This window comes from Ips typographus, linkage group LG10 (assembly GCF_016097725.1).
Source record: "Ips typographus isolate SLU linkage group LG10, UJ_Ityp_2.0, whole genome shotgun sequence".
Taxonomy (NCBI): Eukaryota; Metazoa; Arthropoda; class Insecta; order Coleoptera; family Curculionidae; genus Ips; species Ips typographus.
Genome location: NC_138431.1, coordinates 4,682,127 through 4,707,664, shown reverse-complemented (window position 1 = coordinate 4,707,664; position 25,538 = coordinate 4,682,127). Strand labels below are relative to the sequence as shown.

Here is a 25,538-nt window from a genome sequence, read left to right as displayed (position 1 = left end):
CGATAAGAAGCTCCATGCTTTACTTTCGCGTGACAACTGTCAGTTTTAGCACCACCTGACCCTATTTCCTCCCCTAAATCCCAGGGAGTTTCCAATTCACCTGTTTACATGATATTGATTCAGGTTATCAGAAAATATTGGTGTTAAAACTGTCCAGTGGCGCTCTATTGTCAGAAAACTCTCCTAATTATTCTGAAAACAGCTCATTAAAATTGAACTTTTATTAAGCCGGATTGATGGTCGCCTCCAGTGAAGACCGTGTAATTTAGAAGACCGACACAATTTGATTTAACAGCTGATAACATGCGTGAAGAAATCAAGATTAACGTCGTTCTTTGGTTTTCTTCAATCTTTTTACCACTAAATTCTGTTAAAAGGAAGTTACAGGGTCGTTCACCTGCGGTAGGTAGTTGATTAATATGTATACAAAACCAGCAAACATCTAATAAATCTATCACCCTTTAGTTGTTGATTTTTGCTCGGCATTTTATTACCCCCGTATTATCTCAAACAAACTGGAGTGTTTACCCTCGTATCCTGTGTTTTTATTTTGGATTAAAAACCCAATAAACCGATCAGAAGTTCCTTATCATGTGCCTGACATATTTTAGATTGTTTGAGTTTTAATACTGCCACAATAGAATAACAAGCTTTCTATACAAGTTGTATAGGTTAAGTTAATCGCAAAATTGCAGTTTAAGTCAACTTGCATGTTTCTTTACTTAGATTTTTACATTTCTAGCTTTAAAAGTTGCTAAGAAGGGTTTCCATAGTTTTAGCCACAAAAATTGATCAAAAAATACAGAGATACTCTTTCAAATCAACTTTCATGTAATTTTTGGTGAGAAAGAGTTTTGTTTCTGTCAAATTTGAGGTGTAGCAAAATATTGTAGTAAACTCAATTTAGTTTATATTCCAAACTGTAAATCACATAATAATATTGAGCCTTAACATTGCCCTAAGAAATAAAGACTGTTTAAATTGACCCTTAAAAACAGATAGAATACTGACTTATTTATTTTTAGCCAGGATGTCAATAAGGTTCAATTTTGCTTCTCATCGCAGTTTGTTGCAATGGGAAATCTCGTTAAAATCATGATTTTCGTAAATCTAAACTGTCAAATTTGAATTCTGTTGAATCTACAGGGTGGTCCAGTTTTAAATGTCAATAATTCACCAATCCATAGCCAATTAAAAAATAAGTTGACATTCATTATGTCATTTTCCTGAAAAGTGCTTCTTAAGGAAAATACAGTCCTTCAAATTTCTGTTTAAAAAATCGTTTTTTTTTTGTCATAACTGTCAGACCGTTGGAGCAATATTGATCAAATTTGGAACAAGCACTTTATTACACGTTATTACGGTCAAAAACCCAAAACTAACCCAACCCAACTTAAAAATTGTCTTGGAAACGGAAAATTCACTTAAGAAGTTTAAAAAATATTATTGTAGCCAGTTTTCATAGTTTCCAGACAAACTAAAAGACTTTAGTTTTGAAAATTGAATTAAAAAAGATAAAAATTTCAGAAGCTTAAAAGTTGTGTTTATAACCAGTTTTCATGCAAATCGAGAGACTTTAATACTAAAAATTGACTTGTAGACATAAAAACTAATTTTTCAAGAATTTGTTACTACAAATTCATACATTTAAACCTTAAAAATTGACTTGAACCCCAAAATGTGACTGAACTAATGAAAAGTGACATCAGAAGCTTAAAATTTGCATTTGAAGTAAGTTTTCATAATTTGAAAACAAATTTCAATATTTTAGTCTTGAAAATAGTCTTAGATGCAGGACATTAACATTAGATTCATGAAAATTGTCTTGAAAACGAACTTTTCGTGCTTTTTACTTTGCTTTTCATTTTCTTCGAATTCTGGACTATTTTTAGTGCTTCAAAACTGCTTTCAGCTTGGAAAATCGAGTTTCAAGACTATCTTCACCAAGTTATTGACATAGCAAACTTAAAAAACAATTTTTACATTCTTCATAGACTTAAACTAGCATTCCAAGCTTTGTCACTATTAAATCGACTTCTAGACACCTCAGTGCTAAAAATTCGGGTATTTCTAATAAACTAGACTGTTTTTAGTGTTTTAAGGCTGTTTTCAGTGCCTCAAATCGAGTTTCAAGACTATCTTTACAAAGTTTTTGACTTATCAGGCCTAAAAGCCACTGTGTCCACTGACCATAGTCTTGAAAATGTTGTTTCAAGCTTCTTCACTATTAAATTGACTTTTACACTCATAGGTGCAATAAATTGTAGCATCTCTAAGAAATTCAGAGTGTTTTTAATGCTTTTTAAGACTGAAAAATCGAGTTTAAGACTATTTCCAAAAGTCAAGTTTCTTCAGTAATAAAAGTAAAAAATTTTAGTACCAAATGCTACAATAATAGTCTTGAGAACTCATTTTTAGAAATAAAATGTCCGAAAATTTAATTTACTTCTAGACTTGTTGTCCAGTCCAGAAAATTGAGTTGTACACCAATTAAAGTCTTGAAAATATACTTTTGGACTCTTTAGTCCTAGTAAAGTCAGTTCTAGCATTAAAAGTCAACTTTTCTATTATTTTTAGTAGTAAAAAATGAGTTTCATGCACAATACCATCTTTGTCTTGATTTCCGGACTTTTTTTAGTTCTTAAATGCCATTTTCAGACACTCAACCAGGATGGCAGTCTGAGAAAGCGAATCATAAGACTATTCCTAGTAGTAAAAAAGTTTTCAGATTATTCAGTACAAATTTGGACTTTCACAAGTCTTGAATGTTCAGTTTTTAACTATAAAACGATTTTTTAAATTGAAATTTGGAGGACTGTATCTTCCTTAGGAAACGTTTCTCAGAAAAATGACATAATGCAAGTCAACTAATTTTTTGATTAGCTATGAAATGGTGAATTATTGACACTTAAAACTGGACCACCCTGTATACACTATTGAGTCATAACACAGTTTGAAGAATTAACTAGAATAAATTAGTGTTGTGACTGTGTAAATTGACTTTTAAACAAACAATTCCTTTGACTAGTGTTGTAGCATTTCTGCGGTCTTTTTCAATGTCTCATCCTGTTTAAAACAAATATAAAAACCTAACCTCACTAGTCGTATATGGAAACTTTCCCGTTTCTAATTAATGCATAATTGGAACCAAAAACGGGGGGAGCCGGAGGGCTGCAAAGAAAGTTGTATCCAGTTATGGCATAGTTCACAAGCAGCCGGTCCGCGGGCGTTTTTGTTTGAATGCATAATATTGCGCTGACAGGCTCGCCAATGCTAAACTATTAATCTTCCCCTTGAAAGGGATGATGCGATTTAGTTATCCCGTATAAAGCGAGAACTTATGTTTCGGGTGTCAACACCCCCGTTGTCGTCACAGCCTTTTAACCAGAAACCATTTATATAAAATATCTATTTGACATGTTTCCTTTTTACGTAAATTACTAACTTTAAGGTAAAAGAAAATCATAATAATATGTTGGACCTCGACGGAAATTAGTAAAATAATCGTTTAATGATCGGGGGGTAAATTTACCAGTAAGGTAAAGTAAAATTCAGTGTGACAGGAAAATTTACCATTTTTACCAGTAAATTCCAGTTTGACCGGAAAAATTTATGAGTCTAATAATGAAATAAAAATCATGGCTGACATTAATTTCATTAAAGTCATTTTTAGTGCAAATCGTGCTAGTGCTCTAAGGCATTTTACGCACTCATGGAATTACCAAATGCTATATCGTGTGTAAAATGATTCTTACAGCACTAGTTACGTAATATACTATTAAACAATTTGTAATTTACATTTACAAACTGATAATTGTCATATATCTCAAAAACCCGTGTTGTTTCGAAAACTGTAAGAAAACGGTATTAAACTGTAATTCTTGCAAATCACATTTTGACATTAGTGATAGATATCATGTGGCTTTTGGAATATAATTTAGCTGGGCAATCACGTGACCACTGTCAAATTAACTGTCATAAATCTCAGAAACATGTTTTGTATCGAATACTGCAAGAAAACTTTTCTAAACCCTGATTTTTGCAACTTTTGGTCACAGTTTGACAGACAGGAACAAAATTGCTTGTCAAACCTACTTGTAGTAAGAAAATTACTGTTTCAAGCATATTTTTGGAATCCTAATTAAGTTTCCTATACAATAACCTAAGAAACACTACAAAATGTAGTACAGTCAGAGAGAAAAGCGGTGTCAAAGTTTGAACTGCCAGAAACACAATTTGAAAGGACACTCAGGGACAAAATTGCTTATAAAACTTACTTGAAATGGGAAAATACTTGTTTTAAGCACATGTTTGGAATCCTAATTAAATTTCCTATCCAATAACCAGAGAAATATTACAAAATATAGCACAGTCAGAGAGAAAAGCGGTGTCAAAGTTTGAACTGACAGAAACTCAGTTTGAAAGGACAGTCAGGGACAAAATTGCTTGTGAAACTCATTTGGAGTGAGAAAATGACTGTTTTAAGCACATTTTTGGAATCCTAATTAAATTTCCTATCCAATAACCTCAAAAAACACTACAAAATATAGTACAGTCAGGGAGAATAGCCGTGTCAAAATTTGAACTGCCAGAAACACAGTTTGAAAGAACAGTCAGGGACAAAATTGCTTGTAAAACTCACTTGGAGTGAGAAAATGACTGTTTTAAGCACATTTTTGGAATCCTAATTAAATTTCCTATCCAACAACCTCAAAAAACACTACAAAATATAGTACAGTCAGGGAGAATAGCCGTGTCAAAATTTGAACTGCCAGAAACACAGTTTGAAAGAACAGTCAGGGACAAAATTGCTTGTAAAACTCACTTGGAGTGAGAAAATGACTGTTTTAAGCACATTTTTGGAATCTTTTTTAAATTTCCTATCCAATAACCTGAAAAAAACACTACAAAATATAGTACAGTCAGGGAGAAAAGCGGTGTCAAAGTGAATCAACAGAAAGACAGTTTGACAGAACAGTCAGGGACAAAATTGCCTGTAAAACTCACTTGGAGTAAGAAAATAACTGTTTTAAGCACATTTTTGGAATCCTAATTAAATTTCCTATCGAATAACCTGAAAAAATCACTACAAGATTTGGTAGTTAGAGGCAATAGCGGTGTCAAAATTTGAACTGCTAGAAATACAGTTTGAAAGAACAGTCAGGGACAAAATTGCTTGTAAAACTCACTTGGAGTAAGAAAATAACTGTTTTAAGCACATTTTTGGAATCCTAATTAAATTTCCTATCCAATAACCTGAAAAAAACACTACAAAATATAGTACAGTCAGGGAGAAAAGCGATGTCAAAGTGAATCAACAGAAACACAGTTTGAAAGGACAGTCAGGAACAAAATCGCCTGTAAAACTCATTTGGAGTGAGAAAATGACTGTTTTAAACACATTTTTGGAATCTTCATTAAATTTCCTATCCAATAACCTGAAAAATCACTACAAGATTTGATTCAGTCAGGGAGAAAAGCGGTGTCAAAATTTGTATTACCTGAAACACACAGTATTTATTTATTTAAATTTTTCTGGTAAAATAAAGTATGAATTTTACCGGTACATCACTAGTTTTAAATAAATGTTATACATATTATAGTTTCCAAATTCCGAACAAAAATCTGCCTCTTCTACATTACTGTTTAGTACATTTCGTCAGAATTCCATAAGTTTTGACTTGATATTTATTAGAAGAGACTCTGGTCTAGGAAAAACTTTAATAGATGACAACGTAAGGGTAACGGACATTGATTGATTACTAAAACTGGCTGTTCCTGAAACTGTGTCATTTCTAGCTTTAACATTAGAAAATTGTACGATTTCGATGGAAAAATGTGACTTTTTGTAGTAGGTAGTTAATGATACTAGGTTTGCGCTTTCAAACGTTCCATATAGCAAAAACAATACCCCACCAAAATGTAATAAACACCAAGCTTACCCGTAATAACCATATAAACCAATAGAGCGAAACGTAGGTCGACATTAACCGCGTGACATAATTAACGTGCGAAATTCGCTTATCCTTTGAATGACAGGTAATGGACTATGGGAACATGTCCCCTCTGATGAGATTTGGGGTTCAGGGTCGATTTAAATGCACTGGACGTAGATCGAATTCCTCTGAAATTTTTTTACCTCAAATTAGTATTAAATTTGCACCTAGAGCCAGTATTCGACTTTAGAGCTTCGTTTTATGACCAATAAAACGTGTTGTGTAAACATTGTAATGCTGGTAAATTGCTGCTGATTTTTCTGTACGTAAAGCTTTCATTATGTGGTATCGTTAAGATATTTTATTGACCAGACCATTATTTATAACGACAGTAAAATTTTTTATAAAAATGCTTTTATTAGCTACTGGTATTGCTACATAAAACACACATTTTTAGTGTTAGATGTTATAGAATTAATTTTATGAGTAAATCCGAGATTAGTTTGCATTTTAATTTAAAATAAAAAAAATCAATCAATAATTCTGTTTGAACATAAAGTGTACAATATGTGACCCTACTTTTTCAAATTATTAAACATGTTAATAAAATACTTGTAAATACAATAAAAAACAATATCTGCAACAGTTTTGGATATCCGTGGGTTTCTGATCTAATTGACTGTTGATGTCTCCACTAATTTAATATAGATTTCAGTTTAAAGTAATTTCCTTCGAGGTTTAGCTCTGTTTTTTGACTTACATTATATACCGAGTGTTTCCTAAATATAATAATAAAATGTTTGATATATTTTCTTAAAAAAATCGTAATGAAACTACGCTCGTTCAAATAAATCACCCTAAAGACGTTATAAACGAAATTTCAGTTGGACTAAACAGTTTCCAACATTGTGACATTTTTAAAATTATTTACAGATCAAACCAGCTTAACAAAATGCGCAAATAGTGGATTTAGCGATAAAGTAAAAATATTCTGACAATGAAAACCAAATTTAAATTCATGCTAGCTCAGCCAATTTATAATACAATATAAAAATAACATGTAAATGGTTTCAAGGGGCAATAAACAGTCGCAATTCTGACCGCCAAACATATTAACATTAAAAATTGGGCTGGAATTTTCAGAGGCAAAAAAACCAAAAAAGCCAGCCTGGAAAACTAATTTCCCCAAATGTTATTTACGTCCAGTCCGTCGGCCATTCTCGTCTATGACACATAAATCATCATTTCTCTCGGAATAAATGGCATATTTCGTCTGTATGGTCTTGTTTTTGCATTTTTTTTTAAATGAGTCTGAGCTACACTGGGTTTTTAGGATGATTGAGGAAATCAGTATTTTATTTATGAATTCTTGTTGCAGGCCGGAAAATCACAGTTTGATGGGCCTGTCCACCGATTTCGAGACGAGATAGCTTGAAAAGTGATTATGCAAGTAGAGAAGAACTCAGAAAGTGAAGAAGGAGAATGACACGCGATTTTCGGTAGTGAAACTGGAGTTTTAGTGAAGATTAACATGACTGTGGTTAGTGGTATTGTTGTGTTAATTAGTGTTTGCTGGAGCTTTGGATTCGTCCTCTCCAATGAAAATAATGGTAAGTCTTCCTTAAGATGTTTCGAATTAAAAGAAGCATTTGAATTTCAAATCGTATAATTAGAAGGACTTAAACGAACGACTTTTAAAGTCTTTAATTAATGAGCCGATTGTTTGATGTTCATTTGGAATTGATCATTAGGGACTTATCGTCAAGTTTTCTTACAAACCTATTTTACAATCAATAAAGAACATAATGTGTACTGTTCCAAATGCTTGTACAAATTGAGTTTGGGAACAAATTAAAGTCAATACAGTCACTTGGAGACTAAAAAATTAACGTTAACGGGCTATACCAGAAACCTCTAAAATTGAATATTCATTGAGATCTGAAGCAAAACGCCGAATCAAACATTATTAACGCCCTTTTCGAATTCGAATGAAGAGCGTTTACTCAGAAATAATTAACGAGAAATTAAATATTCCCATCGAGAACGAACGATTGTTTTTGGTTGGCTGCTGAATTTCAATTTTTTATCGATCCTCCAGTTTTCCTGCATTACAGTTTGTTTCCTAAACCGAAGGAAAAAACTAAATAATTTAAACAGTTGAGTAAACAGGAAACTCGTTTTTATGGCCATTGCACTTGGCAATTTAATTTTACCAGAGGATCAGTGAAATAACTGAACCTACAAAAACTTAGTTGCAAACTTGAGAATGCCCCCGTTTCCAATTTTTACAAGTTTCCAGCAACATTGTTTAAGGGAACATTCCCGGTATATCTTCTTCAATTTTCGCCTCAAAGACGTGGGGCCATTTGCTGTTTGAAATTAGTTTTTGCAGTAAATTGAAAGAAACTGCAAATGTGCAAGCGGAAAACTAAGAAGCAACTCGAAAAAGGGGCCGGCTGCCTCGAAATTACTTTTCGACGTTTTACTTTTCATTTGCCCTTGTGTCGCTTCTGTGTGTGGAGTTGGAAACTTTCCCACTTCAACTTATTTTCTTCGTTCTATTTAAACATGCTGAATAGTTTAGGGTCTACTTGGAAGGTAAACGAACCAGAAGTTGTCGTCAGCATTTCCTGATTTTTTAGTAAATTTTGTTCAAACTTAATTACTAGTGAAAGAGCACAGTAATTTCTTTTATTTTCAACCAGGTATGTAATAACGTTATTTCTTATGTGTATACCAGGTGGAAAGATGAAAATTACCTGCTTTTACTTTCCACCTGGGTGGAAAGTACTCACTTTCCACCCGGGTGAATAGTCTAACTCTTATTGTTAGAGACTATTAGCAATCAATATTTCAACTGAATGATTTATTAGAAGTTCGATGAGATTTTGATAAATGATTGAAAATAAAATAGTATACAAACCACGGTGGAAAGTACCTAACCCTTGGCAAACCACCTAATTTCTCGACAGAAATCAAACACTTTCCACCTGAGTATGTAATATACTATTCCTAATTTTTTAATTGTAGATAAATAAATTATAACTTTATTTAATAAAACACAACATTCAATAGCAGACAATTGTTAAGAGGACATTGTAAAATTATTAATAATACATTTTTCCTAATATATTTCAGACTTGGAAGTTAGGAAAAAACTGTAAAAACTTAGTTAAACTGCGAATTTTAAGTTTTAAAGTGATTATTTTAATGAATTGAGAGAATTAGTTTGACTGGCTTAAAAGGCACATTCTAAACCTTCAAACAAATTTTAACTGGTTAAAGTCAGTAATTTCTAAAGCTAGAAAATTGGAATCAGTCTGATAACCATGAAAACTGACTTAAAAACCAATTTTAAACCTTAAAGATAAGTTTTCAAGACTGGAGACTTGAAATTAGTCTGAGAAACATAAAAAGTTAGTTGAAAACCACATTTTTGAATTTTAAAGTCAACTTTTATGTGTTTGAAGTCAATTTTCAAAACTGGACACTTCAAATTAGTCTAAAAACCACGAAAACTGACATAAAAGGCAAATTTTAAAGCCAATTTTCTATGTTTGAAGTTAATTTTCAATAATGTAGGCACATTTTGAGCATTTAGGTCAATTTTTTTGTGTGAAATCAATATTTATAACGAGAACATTTAAATCAGCATGAAAACCATGAAAATTGACTTGGAAGAGACATTTTAGGTCAGTTTTCAAGACTAGAGACTTGGAACTAGTCTGAAAATTAGGAAAACTGACTTAAAAGACAAATTTTAAGCTTTAAAGCCAATTTTCTACGAGTTTGAAGTTAATTTTCAAGATTGGATACCAGAATTAGTGTGAAAACTGACTTGAAAGACACATTTTGAGCATTTAGGTCAATTTTCTTGTGTTTGAAATCAATATTTATAACGAGATCATTCAAATCAGCATGAAAACAATGAAAATTGACTTGGAAGAGACATTTTAAGCCTTCAAGTACATTTTCATTTCAACTAACAAATTCTACAATTTTGGTTCGAAGAGTGTTTGTAATGTAACCAAACTGACAAGTCCGACTAATTTCTTTGAAGTGTGTTAGCAATGTTGCCAAAGTTAACAAATTTTAGTAATTTGCTTCGAAGAATGTTTGCAATGTTTTGCCAAACTGAAAAAAATTATCTAATTTGGTTTGAAGAGCTTTTGCAATGTGACAATGTAAATTCTGAGTTCGAAGTCGGAATTTAGTTAATTAAAATAATTTAGTTAGTAAAATTAGTCAGTTTGGCAACATTGCAAACACTCTTTGATCTTAATTAGTAGATCTAAAATAGTAGAATTTGTTAGTTTGACAATATTGCAACTAAATTCCGAGTTTGAAGTCGGAATTTAACTAATTTCCGAGTTCGAAGTCGGAATTTAGTTAATTTCTGAGCAGGTTCATGTTAACCATGTCAAAATATCTTTACTTCTCCAGAGGGTTTACAGAACTGCTTACAAATGTGAAAAGTACTTTCGAGGCCTGCATTTTAAGAGAGTTTCCTACATTTCATATTTTGTTTATCATATTTCAAGCATTTTAATGTTAACCATGACCAAAAAATGTTTATAGGAAACATTTTAGGTCAATTTACAGTGATCAGAGAATTTACAGAACAAAAGTAAGTAATTTTCAAAGTGTTGTTTAGTTTTAGAAGGTTCTTTAAGGTTGTACAACAGTGATTCAGTCAGTTTAAGTTAGAAATGTTTTCTTATGGCAAACTTTTTAACTACCAGTTGCAGTTTAACTGGATTGGTCTTTAAACTGTGATAGTAGAACTGAGCCTCAGCAGTTCAGATATGTTTACAATGCTCACAAATGGAAATAGCACTTTCAAACTGTCTTTACCTCATTTTAAGAAAGTTACATGTTAAAATAAGTTTTTTATATCCTTATCTGAACTTCAGAAGCTTTTCAACATTCCAGCTTTGCTTACAAATGTTAATATCACTTTAAAAATCACTTTATAATGCTAAATTCACTTTGAAGGTGTCTGAACTATCTTTAAAGCAATTTAGGACTGTTTATAACGTCAAAAACACTTTCAAAGTTTGTTTATCTTATCTTCAGAGGACTTCGATTCCATTTCAGGTGTGTCTACAATGTAGAAATAGTTTACAAATTATTCTAGCATGAAATGCTAAAATCATAGCCTCATCTTAAAAGAAGTTTACAATGGCAATATCATTTTCAAATATCTTTAAGCATTCCAGATATGTTTGCAAATTGCTTTCAGATCCTACATTAACTAATAACGTTAATTTTTGGTTAGTTCCAAATTAATGAAAATGAATAACTTTTGAAGGACATCAACTCTTTGACAAAATGACTTTATTCAATACATTTTTAGTTATGTTCTAGCGAGATTTTCAGGTTAGTTTTCTATTCCTAAATTGTATTTGTAGTCGTTTTGATTTGTCTGGATAATAAACATGCTATGATATGGTATAGCTTGAGGCGTTCTAATTGTGATATTAAACTTAGAGAAATGTTAAATTTAACTTCTAATTGACCTGCTGACCTTTCAAAAGACTCCTTATTTAATCGTCGACCCTCTTAAGAACCTATATCGCCCCCGAAATTCCTGGCAGACTCCACTGCAAGCCATAAAAAATCATAAAAGCGTTCCTCCAAGGCACTTACTCGTTGAAACGCCAAGAATTGAAATTCTCCAGCAGACATTGCCGTAGTATTTCCTTAGAATAGCGCGACAGAGCATTACGGAGGAAATTCTTAGTGTTATGGAAAATATTTACGAGATTCTCGAAAACGGGATTTTCTTTAAAGTTTTTTTTTTTTTTTGGAATAGTTCAGGATTTACCGGTTGGAAGGTTTTTGTGTGACCGGGGCTTTCCTGCATGCCGGAAAGCTGCTTAAGCTAATTTAGCGGTTAAAGCGGCCCTTTGGAAAGGTAAATATTGTTTCAGCAGGAACGTGGACGATCGCCGTTTGCAAGAAAAATAACTGAATGGGCTAAAGAAAATAGGTGACAAATTAGTTTAATTTTAACTCCCGTTAAGTGCTTTTAATAGGTTCCTGTAGAGGATGAATCGATAAAAGTGGGAAAACGCCCTATAAAGGTTTGTCCTTTTATTTAGAGGTTTTTTTTTTCAATTTATCCACTGTAAATAAAGAAGGTTTCGTGCGTGCCACGACAAAGAAAAACGGCATTATCCGTAACGTTCTACTTCTGTCACCCTTTTTGTGGGATCTCACAAGGTTTTAAAATTATATTACATTTTAAAAACTTGTCCGATAATTTGGGGCAATACATCTTGAAAACTCAGCGGATCTTTCAATTAAAAACTTGAGCAATTCCCCGCTCATTCATCATGTTCGATTTTCAATTAATGCCCCTTTTGCAAATTTACTTTTCGACGGAAACTTTTCTCTTTATCTGGAAAACTAATTACTCCCTCTATCGGTGTTCGGCGTGGAAAAACTTTGTAAAAAATCGTCTCTTTCACGTCGCCGTTCTGCCTCATTCTTGTATTATCCGTGCAAACAAAGCCGCCGGTTATTTATCATTGTTCGGGACCGTATCGGCACTCTTGACGCACTCCACTGAACGGTTTTTTTTTCTCCAACCTATCTTTATTTATTTGGAGAACATCCCCGCAAATACCGTACTGATCGAAGGATAGACATAAATCACATAGAGCGCGGACGATAAATGAAGTATAACCAAGTTTCTACATCACAAAATTTGTCCCCACCGTAAAAAATATAGAGAAAAGCAAATAGAGCAACATCATGCAAATGATTCCAAGTAAGATACTCAGCTTTGAGTAAATAGTCAATATGTTGGTATCATCTGCATAACTTTTTAACAGTTTTTTGCTCCTTTCCTTATACATATTTCAGTTTATTTTTTTCTGTCGTCTATGTGTAATTTCCGAGTTTGAAGTCGAAATTTAAGAAAAATAACGTCTGTGGCCTTTCTACGCCTTCGTATAAAAGCAAGTTTAACATGGAATGCTGAAAAGCTTTTGAAAGTGATTCTAGCATTGAAGTATTGAATCTCCTTTATAAGACACTTTAAGAGGCTTTTGGTATTTTTAGAAAATTCTGCGAAATATTAAGACACTTAGAAAGGCCACTGGCAATTTTCACAAATTTTGGAACGATTTAAGACAAAGGTAAAACCTCTGGCAATTTTAGAAAATTCTGGGATGGTTTAGGACACTTGTAGAGGCTTCTGAGACTTCAGAATAATCTGAGAAGGTTTAAGACAATTGTAAAACCTCCAACATTTTAAGAAAATTTTGGAAAAATTTAAGACACTTAGAGAGATATATAATTTAATTTGTCTTGGTTAATCAAATTTACTTACATTGTTGAGTGGGTTATTAAAATTTTAGAGTAACGAAAAGAAATCCGCAGTTAGTTACCCAACAAAAGCTCGTTTTCTCAATATTTGATTCATTCGCAGAAATCGACCGGGTCCGTTCGTAAATAAAACATAACCTCAAACTCTTCTTATATTTTATTGAAAGAAACCCCATTATAAAATATTTAAAGGGACAATAAAATAAATTTCGTCCCGTCTTAACTTATTTATGGCCAAATCCGTAACTGCTGGATGGCGCACTTTAGAATTCTCAGGCCGTCCATACAAGAACGATAAAAAACGAACGTAAACCTGCAGGCCCGGAATAAAACTGGTTCTTTTGCTGGTGCTTTTTTCCGTTCCACCTGCTGCTTTTGGCGCTCAGCGACTTTAAATAGTCGTATTTTCTCTTCAATAAATTTTTTCCTACTCAGTCAAAAGAAGAGACAAAAGGGATTAAAAATATCCACTCCAACTGGCACGAAAGCAAAACACAACAAAAGACAATTATTCTTAGGTTTGTGTGAAAACCCCGTCAGCTGTGGTCAAGTGCAGATGCAAAACGGCTTTTTCCCATACGGATCAAAGAAGGGTGGAAATTTTATTATAAGGGAAGGAAATCCATTATTTTTTTATTATAAAGGGTGCAGGGGTGTGTTATGATTGATCTGCTATTGTTAAAATAACTACTTAGTTTGGACAAATTGCTGACATCCGAGTAGTGTCCGCAACGTAATACTAAGTAGGCCACAATGAAAGCAAAATGCAGAGGCAACATTTCGCCGCATAACCCTTTCAACAGGTCCGCAGTCGAGTTTACCCCTTGCTGTGCTGAAAACTACCCTTAAATCACGTTTTATACGCTCGGGTGGGTCGAAACATCCTCGTTCATTACCTCACGCTTCTAAACGTGCCTCCTGGACAACTGGAGAGTTATGGGAGTTGAGCAGCGTAAAACTTTTTACCAGAAATGATACATTATAGCTTTATCTTCTTGCGATGGCCCGAACGGTACACAGTACGAAATTGAAACTGTCATTCAAAAATATGGACCGAATCGGAGAATCAAAAGCAGTTAACGGCTAACAGAGTATCCCAACAGTCATTCTCAGCTAGAATAGTGTAATAGTCTCACAAAATTTGATAATGAAATTTAACAGCCCAAAATGATGAAGTTGGCATGTTCAAAATACTGGAATTTTACTGTTAAAATTATGAAATTGATCAATTTCTTCATGAAATTCAATTGTTAAAATAATGAAATTGGTTAGTTTACAGCTTAAATTTAAAACTTTAAATGACGAAATTGATTGGTTTGCAAAAGAAATTTAACAGTTTAAGTGATTTGCCTGTCAAAATTATAAAACTCACTAATTTGCCAATAAAATTTGAGTGTTAAAAATAATGAAATTGATTGGTTTACTGCTAAAATTTGGAAATTTTAACGATGAAATAACTAGTTTGCTAATGAAATTTAATAATTTAGATGATAATGACAAATTTTATAATAAAATTTTACTACCAAAATGATAAAATTTACTAATTTAGTAAACAAGTTTAACAGTTTTTACGAATAATCAAGTTTTGTAATTAAATTTAACTGCCAAAATGATGTAATTCGCTAATTTGCTAATAAAATTCCACTTTTAAAATGATGAAATTGACTAATTTACTATTTTAACTGTTAAATTGATGAAATGGAATGGAAGAATCAAAAAAGTTAATGACTTACAGGGTGTCCCAACAGTCATTCTCAGCTAGAATAGTTTAATAGTCTCACAAAATTTGATAATGAAATTTAACAGCCCAAAATGATGAAGTTGGCATGTTCAAAATAATGGAATTTTACTGTTAAAATGATGAAATTGATCCATTTCTTCATGAAATTCAATTGTTAAAATAATGAAATTGGTTAGTTTACAGCTTAAATTTAAAACTTTAAATGACGAAATTGATTGGTTTGCAAAAGAAATTTAACAGTTTAAGTGATTTGCCTGTCAAAATTATAAAACTCACTAATTTGCCAATAAAATTTGAGTGTTAAAAATAATGAAATTGATTGGTTTACTGCTAAAATTTGGAAATTTTAACGATGAAATAACTAGTTTGCTAATGAAATTTAATAATTTAGATGATAATGACAAATTTTATAATAAAATTTTACTACCAAAATGATAAAATTTACTAATTTAGTAAACAAGTTTAACAGTTTTTACGAATAATCAAGTTTTGTAATTAAATTTAACTGCCAAAATGATGTAATTCGCTAATTTGCTAATAAAATTCCACTTTTAAAATGATGAAATTGACTAATTTACTATTTTAACTGTTAAATTGATGAAATGGAATGGAAGAATCAAAAAAGTTAATGACTTACAGGGTGTCCCAACAGTCATTCTCAGCTAGAATAGTTTAATAGTCTCACAAAATTTGATAATGAAATTTAACAGCCCAAAATGATGAAGTTGGCATGTTCAAAATACTGGAATTTTACTGTTAAAATGATGAAATTGATCCATTTCTTCATGAAATTCAATTGTTAAAATAATGAAATTGATTAGTTTACAGCTTAAATTTAAATCTTTAATGATGAAATTGATTGGTTTGCAAAAGAAATTTAACAGTTTAAGTGATTTGCCTGTGAAAATTATAAAACTCACTAATTTGCCAATAAAATTTGAGTGTTAAAAATAATGAAATTGATTAGTTTACTGCTAAAATTTGGAAATTTTAACGATGAAATAACTAGTTTGCTAATGAAATTTAACAATTTAGATGATAATGACAAATTTTATAATAAAATTTGACTACCAAAATGATAAAATTCACTAATTTAGTAAACAAGTTTAACAGTTTTTAAGAAATAATCAAGTTTTGTAATTAAATTTAACTGCCAAAATGATGAAATTGTCTAATTTACTACCGAATTTTAACTGTTAAATTGATGAAATGGAATGGAAGAATCAAAAAAGTTAATGACTTACAGGGTGTCCCAAAAGTTAATGTTATTCTCAGCTAGAGTTTCACAGTCATACAAGACTAATTTGCTAATTAAATTTTACAGTTTAAATGATAAAGTTGAAAAATTTTACAACAAAATCTGATTGCTAAAAATTACTAATTTGCTAATACAATTTTAATGTTTAAGGGGGTATTGCACAACATACAGTTGGTCAACTAATGGTTTTTAAGTGGTTAATTTGTCCAATTTTGACAGCTGTCAATGAAGTTTAGTCACAGTGATACACAAAAGGTAGAATAATTGAACAACAAGAAAGTTTCTATTTCTTTCTTAAAACTAGCGTTTAACCACTGTTTTATGTCTCGTTTAATATTACAAAAGTAAATTCATCTGTAATTTCTCCAAAAGAAAAAAGCAGCAAATTCTCTAGATTAATCAACAAAGTTGCTAACTTCCACGGTAAAGTACAAGTTATTCCAGGGCTCATTTTTATTTGTTTGTGGAAAAATCCCTTTGTATTAATTTCAATTGTGAAACTTTTTCCAGGTCAGGCTCCAGAGACCTGGATGTTCATTAATGACTCTTTTGGGAAAAGTTCGAGTGCACAGCCTTCGGCTTTAATGCCAATATACCTTGATCAATGACTTTCCTCTGGTTCTTAAATGAAAGACAAACTCCCCTTGTTTTTTTCCGACTTTTCAGCCGTAACCCACCTCTGCAGAACATAAAAAGCTCCACCGTATTAATTTCCCTGAAACAAGCCGGGGATAACAAAAAAAAAACTCTAAAGCCCCGAGCATTCTTCCAAGAAGAAACTTTATTATTGGGAACAAATCGGATTTGGAAGTTTTCCAAAGTAGGAGTTTGTCCTTTGAGTAATTACAAGGGATTTTTAAAGTTTCTAAAGGTAATTTGTATTAAAATATATTCAATACCTGCAACCCGAAACAAATCCTTATAAATTAGATGAAAATCTATGTAGCAGGATGGTAACGATGTTTGCGTCGACGAGACCTGAAAGCGAACGAAATTTGCGTTGTGTATGTGAAACTTTGTTAACTGGGAAACTCGGTAAGGTGAAATTTGCTAAAGGAGTTGTTTTGGTGCATCGTAATTTCCAAGAGCAGGCGATTAATGGTAATTTAACTATGCCTCAAGATGAGGATTTACAGATACTAAACTTGAATTGATGGCATTTCCCTCGTACAATCAAATCTAATAAATATATGATAGATTTCAGATTAGAATCAATGCAACAACCTATATTTCAGACTTCAAATTCAAAATCAAAGAAGAATTCAAATTAAAGACTCAAAAATACAACCAAATAAATCTCCTGACAGATAGTTCGAAGTTGTTGTTTCTTAGCCAACCATACGTATGTAAAACGCGACAAAACTTTAGCTATAAATAAATAACAACAGAGTAAAACTCGCTTTTCCGCCCGGTGACAAACGGAAAGCAACTTTCAAATTGAAATTCCAATTCAATTGTTCCACAACCCCGAAAAAAAAAACCATACAAACCGAAACTCAATTTGCTTTGTGTCACTGCAAAAGTAATATTGTTTAAAGGACAAAAATTAAATGTAAAAGTTTTGATGAAGAGCCTCGAAGGCTGTTGAGTCAACTAGAGTAACAGAAAAGTGTATGAAAGTGCAAAAAGCGTTGATTTTTTAAATATTTTATGTATAGAAGTACTTTATAAAAAATGTCAAATTAAGTTTCGGAATTATATGGTTTGTAAAGTAAGTCAATATCAAAGCTGTATTTTTAAAACGGAATTGTATTGATATTGTTTATTTTCTTAAACATGCATAATTTAAAATTACTTTTGGATATACAGGATGGTTTATAAAGGCGTGGAAGATAAAATATCAGTTTTTTTTTTTAAATGGGACCCCTATATTAAAACCCCCTACCTCCGGCAAATTTAGAAAATTTTGGAAATGTTGTAAGACACTTGTACAGATTTCTGGCAATTTTAGAAAATTCTGCGATGGTTTAGGACACTTGTAGGAGGCTTTGCCAATTTTAGAAAGCTTTAAGACACTTGTAAAGGTCTCTGGCAACTTTAGAAAAAATTGAGAAAACACTTGTAAAACCACCGGCAATTTTACAAAATTTTGGAAAGGTTGTAAGACACTTGTTCAGGCATCTGGCAATTTTAGAAAATTCTGGGAAAACACTTGTAAAACCACCGGCAATTTTAGAAAATTTTGGAAAGGTTTTAGACACTCTTAAACGCCTCTGGCAAGTTTTGAAAGGTTTAAGACACTTGTAAAGGTCTCTGGCAACTTTGGAAAAATTTGAGAAAACACTTGTAAAACCTCCAGCAATTTCAGAAAATTTTGGAATGGTTGTAAAACATTTGTATAGGTTTCTGACAATTTTAAAAACGTCTGGGATGGGTTAGGACACTTGTAGAGGCTTCTGGCAACTTCAGAATAATCTGAGAAAGTTTAAGGCAATTGTAAAACTTTTGGCAATTTTGGAAAGGTTGTAAGACATTTGTGGAACCCTCTAGCAATTTTAGAAAATTTTGGAAAGGTTGTAAGTCACTTATACAGACCTCAGGAAATTTTAGAGAATTCTGGGATAGTTTAGGACACTTGTAGGGGCCTTTGCCAATTTTAGAAAGGTTTTAGACACTTGTAGAAGCTTCTGGTAAATTTAGAAAATTATGGGAAGGTTTAAGACACTCTTAAACGCCTCTGGCAAGTTTTGAAAGGTTTAAAACACTTGTAAAGGTCTCTGGCAACTTTGGAAAAATTTGAGAAAAAACTTGAAAAACCTCCGGCAATTTTAGAAAATTTTGGAAAGGTTGTAAAACATTTGTATAGGTTTCTGGCAATTTTAAAAACGTCTGGGATGGTTTAGGACACTTGTAGAGGCTTCTGGCAACTTCAGAATAATCTGAGAAGGTTCAAGGCAATTGTAAAACCTCTGGCAATTTTAGGAAATTTTGGAAAGGTTGTAAGTCACTTGTAGAGACTTCTGAAAATTTTAGAAAGGTTGTAAGACACTTGTAGAGGCTTCTAACAATTTTAGAAAATTATGGGAAGGTTTAAGACACTTGTAGAACCCTTTGGTATTTTTAGGAAACTCTGAGATTGTTTAAGACACTACTTGTAGAATCCTCTGGCAAGTTTTGAAAGGTTTAAGACACTTGTAAAGGTCTCTGGCAACTTTAGAAAAATCTGAGAAGGTTTAGGAATCTTGTAAAACCTCTAGAAATTTTAGAGAATTTTAGAAAGGCTGTAAAACACCCATAAAGACTTCTGGCAGTTTTAGAAAATTTTGGAGAAGTTTAAGACACTTATAGATCCTTTTAAAAATGTTACAACCTGTTGAGTAAGTCAACTAGAGTAACAGAAAAGAATATAAAAGTGCAAAAAGCGTTATTTTTTTTTAATATTTCATGTATAGAAGTACTTTATAAAAAATCTAGATGATCGTCAAATTAAGTTTTGGAATTATACAGGATGGTTTGTAAAGTAAGTCGAAATTTCTCAAGTTGAAAAATTGAAGCACCCTGTAGCATCTAATGTAAGTTTACTTGGATAAATCTGTTTGTCTATGTAGAACGTTTTGAACCAAATATGAGTATTCTACCTTTACAAACGATACAGACAATTTTCTATCATAGTAAAAACTAATATATTGCTGAAAAAAATTAAATATTGGAAATACTATTATTTTTAGGTATATGACGTTATTAACAATTTTTTTTTTAAATTTCATAAACAATCTAAATATGTGATAAAAATTAGTGAATTTCATTTAAAAAAACTAATATTTTACTTTTACCCAAAAGTAACTTTAAACTATGTCTCTCCTAATATTCTCTAAAACTTTTGTATTTTTCGAAACTAATGAGATAATAAATTTTACTGTATCGTTGACTCACCCTGTACAAAACTATCCTTTTTAAAGTTTTATTAACGACATGTTGAAAAAAACAGTTTTTAGGCAATTTAAAAATAACTAAATTTTGATTTTGCATTACTGGGTGTCCTTAAAACGTGAGGATAAAAGCTAGTACAAATTCAGTGTCAAAAGTACAATTCAGTTTTAGATTTTTACAGATAAGTACAGTTTTGTTTGGACATCACATAAATTATGGTTCTTATAAAAAGCTTGTTTCCAAAAACATTTCCTCGTGTTGCTGGTAAACGTGACCCGATTATTCGAATCTGTTTTGTTTACATTTCCCATTGTGTACGCAATCAAACTTGAAAATACTTAATTTTCTTATTTTCGCCCCGGAAATTGCAACAATAATCAGCTAAAGATTTCATTAAAATTTCCATTTCAATTTCCTCGAAAAACGGATAGGGGAAATCTTCGTAATAATCTGTTGGTTGTATGCGGGGCTGTATTTGTATAATTTGTATTCCGAGGCGCTCGTGCGGAATAAAAATTCGAGCGCCTTTTCATTCGGTTATGGAAACGTCCTTGGAATTTTGGGGTTGATCGATTAAACGGCGCGTGGAAAAAGCTCGATTTCGTTGCCATTAATTGACGGAAACAACCTAAACTATTCCAATCAAGACCCACTTGGTCAGCCATATCCGATACAAAAGCAGCGTCCCGACGCCTATCAAGCCGTTTATGTTGGGCGTCCGTCACGAAACAAAGCGCACCTGATTATGGCATCCTCGATCCTCCATTGTCTACTCCAAAACAGTATCTAATTAATGGCGATAGCCGTTTTGATTCATGTCGACATCAAACACGTTCAAAAATTGATAATTCCATCACACTACTTAATTTTTTTTTTATTTTATGGCGTAATCTGTAAAATAAATGAGTTTCTTCCTAAACTAGTTTGGAAGTAAACCATTTGGCATTTTACACTTTCAAATAACTCTGGTGAGTGGGTTTTGATGATGTAAGGCTGTATGCATATTTGTCTATATCTCCTGCAGTTTTCACAGTCTATCCTCTTTAAATACACGACCCTGTATAAACAGATTCTAATTTAAGTTATACGAAATTAAAGGTCAATTCAATTCTGAGTATCCTGTACAGGGTCTTTCATTATAATTTAAAATTGGTAGTGCTAAAATCTATCAGGATTAAAGCTTGTTTGCTTTTATCGCAAAAGTCCAATCGTAACTTTTACTTCATAATTGGTAAAACTTACGAAAAACCTCGTATACAATAATTAAACTGTTTAATTTGCCTTCCTAACAAAACGAGAGAATTAAATATCGGTTAAACAAAAACTTCTAAATACCAAAGTTCAATCATAATAAAGCAATAGTAGAGTAAAATGAACTTATTAGTCACTGGCTTGAAATAAATAAAAACGTTACATAGTTTCAAACCGTAATATACAGGGTGTTTTGAAATTCGCGCCCAAGCTTCTCATTACGTTGTTAGAAATCTTTTTGTGACTATCAAAAAATGATTTTCCATTGAAAATGTATTGTTTTACATATGTTAATGTACTATAGATGCAACAAATCTGTCATTTAGTGGCAAAATATAATATATTATTAACCAAGGTTTAGACAGAAGCTTTTATTGTCATCTTTAGGTCAATAAAAACTATCTAAATATGGATAATATAACGTTTTTTCCACTATTAAGCTGGCCTTTTTATTGAAAATTTAAAAATTTAAGATAACAAGAACATGAAAGGACAATTTAATTTATCTCTCTTAAAAGACATTGACATTATTATTTACCTAGGTCAATACAATTTTCTTTTTTGTTGTGTTTGTGCCATGCTAGAACTAGAAATTAGACTCATTTTTGACCTAGGGACATAATGACCATTAAGGTAGAGAAAACTAATTTCTCAAGTTACTAATCGGTCAATATGTTTATCATGTTAGTAGTCGAAAAAGAATTATACATACAGGGTGGTCCAGTTTTAAATGTCAATAATTCACCAATCCATAGCCAATTAAAAAATAAGTTGACATTCATTATGTCATTTTCCTGAAAAGTGCTTCCTAAGGAAAATACAGTCCTTCAAATTTCTGTTTAAAAAATCGTTTTTTTTGTCATAACTATCAGACCGTTGGAAATTTGGAATAAGCACTTTATTACCCGTTATTACGGTCAAAGACCCAAAACTAACACAACCCAACTTAAAAATTGTCTTGGAAACGGAAAATTCACTTAAGAAGTTTATAAAATATTATTGTAGCCAGTTTTCATAGTTTCCAGACAAACTAAAAGACTTTAGTTTTGAAAATTGAATTAAAAAAGATAAAAATTTCAGAAGCTTAAAAATTGTGTTTGTAACCAGTTTTCATGCAAATCGAAAGACTTTAATACTAAACATTGACTTGTAGACATAAAAACTACTTTTTCAAGAATTTGTTACTACAAATTCATACATTTAAACCTTAAAAATTGACTTGAACCCCAAAAGGTGACTGAACTAATGAAAAGTGACATCAGAATCTTAAAATTTGCATTTGAAGTAAGTTTTCATAATTTGAAGACAAATTTCAATATTTTAGTCTCGAAAATAGTCGTAGATGCAGGACATTGACATTAGATTCATGAAAATTGTCTTGAAAACTAACTTTTCGTGCTTTTTACTTTGCTTTTGATTTTCTTCGAATTCTGGACTATTTTTAGTGCTTCAAAACTGCTTTCAGCTTGGAAAATCGAGTTTCAAGACTATCTTCACCAAGTTATTGACATAGCAAACTTAAAAAACAATTTTTACATTCTTCATAGACTTAAAATGGCATTCCAAGCTTTGTCACTATTAAATCGACTTCTAGACACCTCAGTGCTAAAAATTCGGGTATTTCTTAATAAAGTAGACTGTTTTTAGTGTTTTAAGGCTGATTTCAGTGCCTCAAATCGAGTTTCAAGACTATCTTTACAAAGTTTTTGACTTATCAGGTCTAAAAGCCAGTGTGTACACTGACTATAGTCTTGAAAATGTTATTTCAAGCTTCTTCACTATTAAATTGACTTCTACACTCAAGAAATTCAGACTGTTTTTAATGTTTTTTAAGACTGAAAAATCGAGTTGAAGACTATTTCCAAATGTCAAGTTTCTTCAGTAATAAAAGTAAAAAATTTTGGTGCCAAATGCTACAATAATAGTCTTGAGAACTAATTTTTAGAAATAAAATAGTCCGAAAATTTAATTTACTTCTAGACTTGTTGTCCAGTCCAGAAAATTGAGTTGTACACCAATTAAAGTCTTGAAAATATACTTTTGGACTCTCTTTAGTCCTAGTAAAGTCAGTTCTCGCATTAAAACTCAACTTTTATATTATTTTTAGTAGTAAAAAATGAGTTTCATGCACAATACAGTCTTTGTCTTGATTTCCGGACTTTTGTTAGTTCTTGAATGCCAGTTTCAGACACTCAACCAGGATGGCAGTCTGAGAAAGCGAATCATAAGACCATTCCTAGTAGTAAAAAAGTTTTTAGACTATTCAGTACAAATTTGGACTTTCACAAGTCTTGGATGTTCAGTTTTAAACTATAAAACGATTTTTTAAATTGAAATTTGGAGGACTGTATCTTCCTTAGGAAACGTTTTTCAGAAAAATGACATAATGCAAGTCAACTTATTTTTTGATTGGCTATCAAATGGTGAATTATTGACACTTAAAACTGGACCACCCTGTCGAGCACTGAATATCCACTTGCAAGATGATAATACAAAAATATGATTGAACATTGTTCCAGTGTCCAGGAATCAAAAAACGATACAGGAGATCAAAGCGCATAAGCATTAACCTAATTTCTGGTTATGGTGCAAAAGAAGCAATAAATGATATTGATGAAGTCTTTGAAGATGCAGTATTAAAAACACAAAATCAGTTTAAAAAGTCATTTTTAAAGCAGTGAATGCTTCGGAAATAAATACACCTTCAGAATGTTTCTCTGTTGCTGAATGTTTGGTATTATCGTAAGTACAATTGATTCCAGCATAGAAATTAGCTAAATATATCATTGAAAGTTGATTAGTCTCTTTTACATTGATTCCTTAGCAAAGCCAATGTTTCACCATACAAGAAGACATTATACGACCTAAAGAAGCAATAAACAGCATTTTACTCACTGGAACTTAAAAATTAACTGAGAAGCTTGTCAGAATGTGTAAGATTCATTCTTTAGAAATAAATAGAACATGGAACACAACTATTTTTGATAATACGAGCACATTATCACTAAGCAATATTAGAACTGGTTAAAACTTGTAAACTGAACAAAACACATAAAGAAGCTATTTCATTTAAGATTTCTTTGATTCAATTTTGCATGCTTTATTAAAGTAATCTCCTGCATCCGGTATGCACCTTCCATCAAAAATTCTGTAGAAAGTTTCTATAGTTACAGACATCTAAGAATTTTCATAAACTCTACTCTTATACATTTCCTGTGGAATTACAATGAAACATCCCTGTTTTACTTCACTTTTATGTTTTGTTCTTGTTTTATTCCTGTGCACATTTTAGCATATTGTACTTATTATTATGTTGATTGTTAAATTGCATGTATTGTACTAATTAGTTGATCAGGCTTTGGGATTAATTCTAATTGCACATTACTATAATTGGTAATAGAGTAGATTAGTGTTTAGCAAAAATGTCACTAATATGATACATTACTCGAAAAATAGGTAACAAAAATCGGTTTTAAACAGGACATACAGTCCCCCTTTTCCTATAAAAGCCGTCTGTTTGCTATAAAGGCCGTAATCGGCCGGAAGGAATTAATGATAAGTAAGTAAAGTTGTTCTGGAATAAAAACAGATTTTAATTACAACTCGGCTGGATGAGTAATTATCCGGACGGTCGACAGTAAACGGAAGTTTTACCAGTTTTACTGCTTTTTCGCGCTGCTGGGAAATTTTCACCGAGAGCCGTTGGGAGTTCGTGCTTTGACCGCAGCTTTTGCAAAGTTTATTAAAATGATTCACAGTCATTTATTTGTCCACTGCGATAGCCGAATATATGGTAGTTTTACGAGCTAAGTTATTAGAAGTACGAATCTATTCCAAGTAATAAATAGGCAAAAAAATGTACTTTTGCATCCAAAGCAACTTTAAATTTCATCCAAAAAAACATACCTAACCTAACCTTAAATGAGAAAGTTTACATCAGAAATTTGATTTATGAGAAATGGTTCGTATAGTTTGTGCTTGGTCAAGAAATAGCAGTGAATAATCACAAACTACCCGCTAAACTGTCAACATGTGCAGCATTTGCGTAAATCACAACACAGTGGGTATAGTGATTGGTAAAAAATCAGCAAGCTGGAAGCTGCTTTCTTTGCATTGGAACCCTTCTGGAGCAAAATAAAAAATTGGC

At 31.9% G+C, this 25,538-nt stretch overlaps 1 protein-coding gene across 2 annotated transcripts in view; it reads left to right on the top strand.

Annotated features, from left to right (window-relative positions):
- Positions 1-25,538, top strand: part of LOC145734539 (discoidin domain-containing receptor 2-like) — a 183,446-nt gene that overhangs the window by 27,038 nt on the left and 130,870 nt on the right. For both annotated transcript variants that reach the window (XM_081987993.1, XM_081987992.1), the window contains exon 2: positions 7,315-7,546. In XM_081987993.1, the coding sequence (XP_081844119.1) occupies positions 7,468-7,546 (79 nt within the window). In that variant the 5' untranslated portion in view covers positions 7,315-7,467. The remainder of the gene's footprint in view (positions 1-7,314; positions 7,547-25,538) is intronic.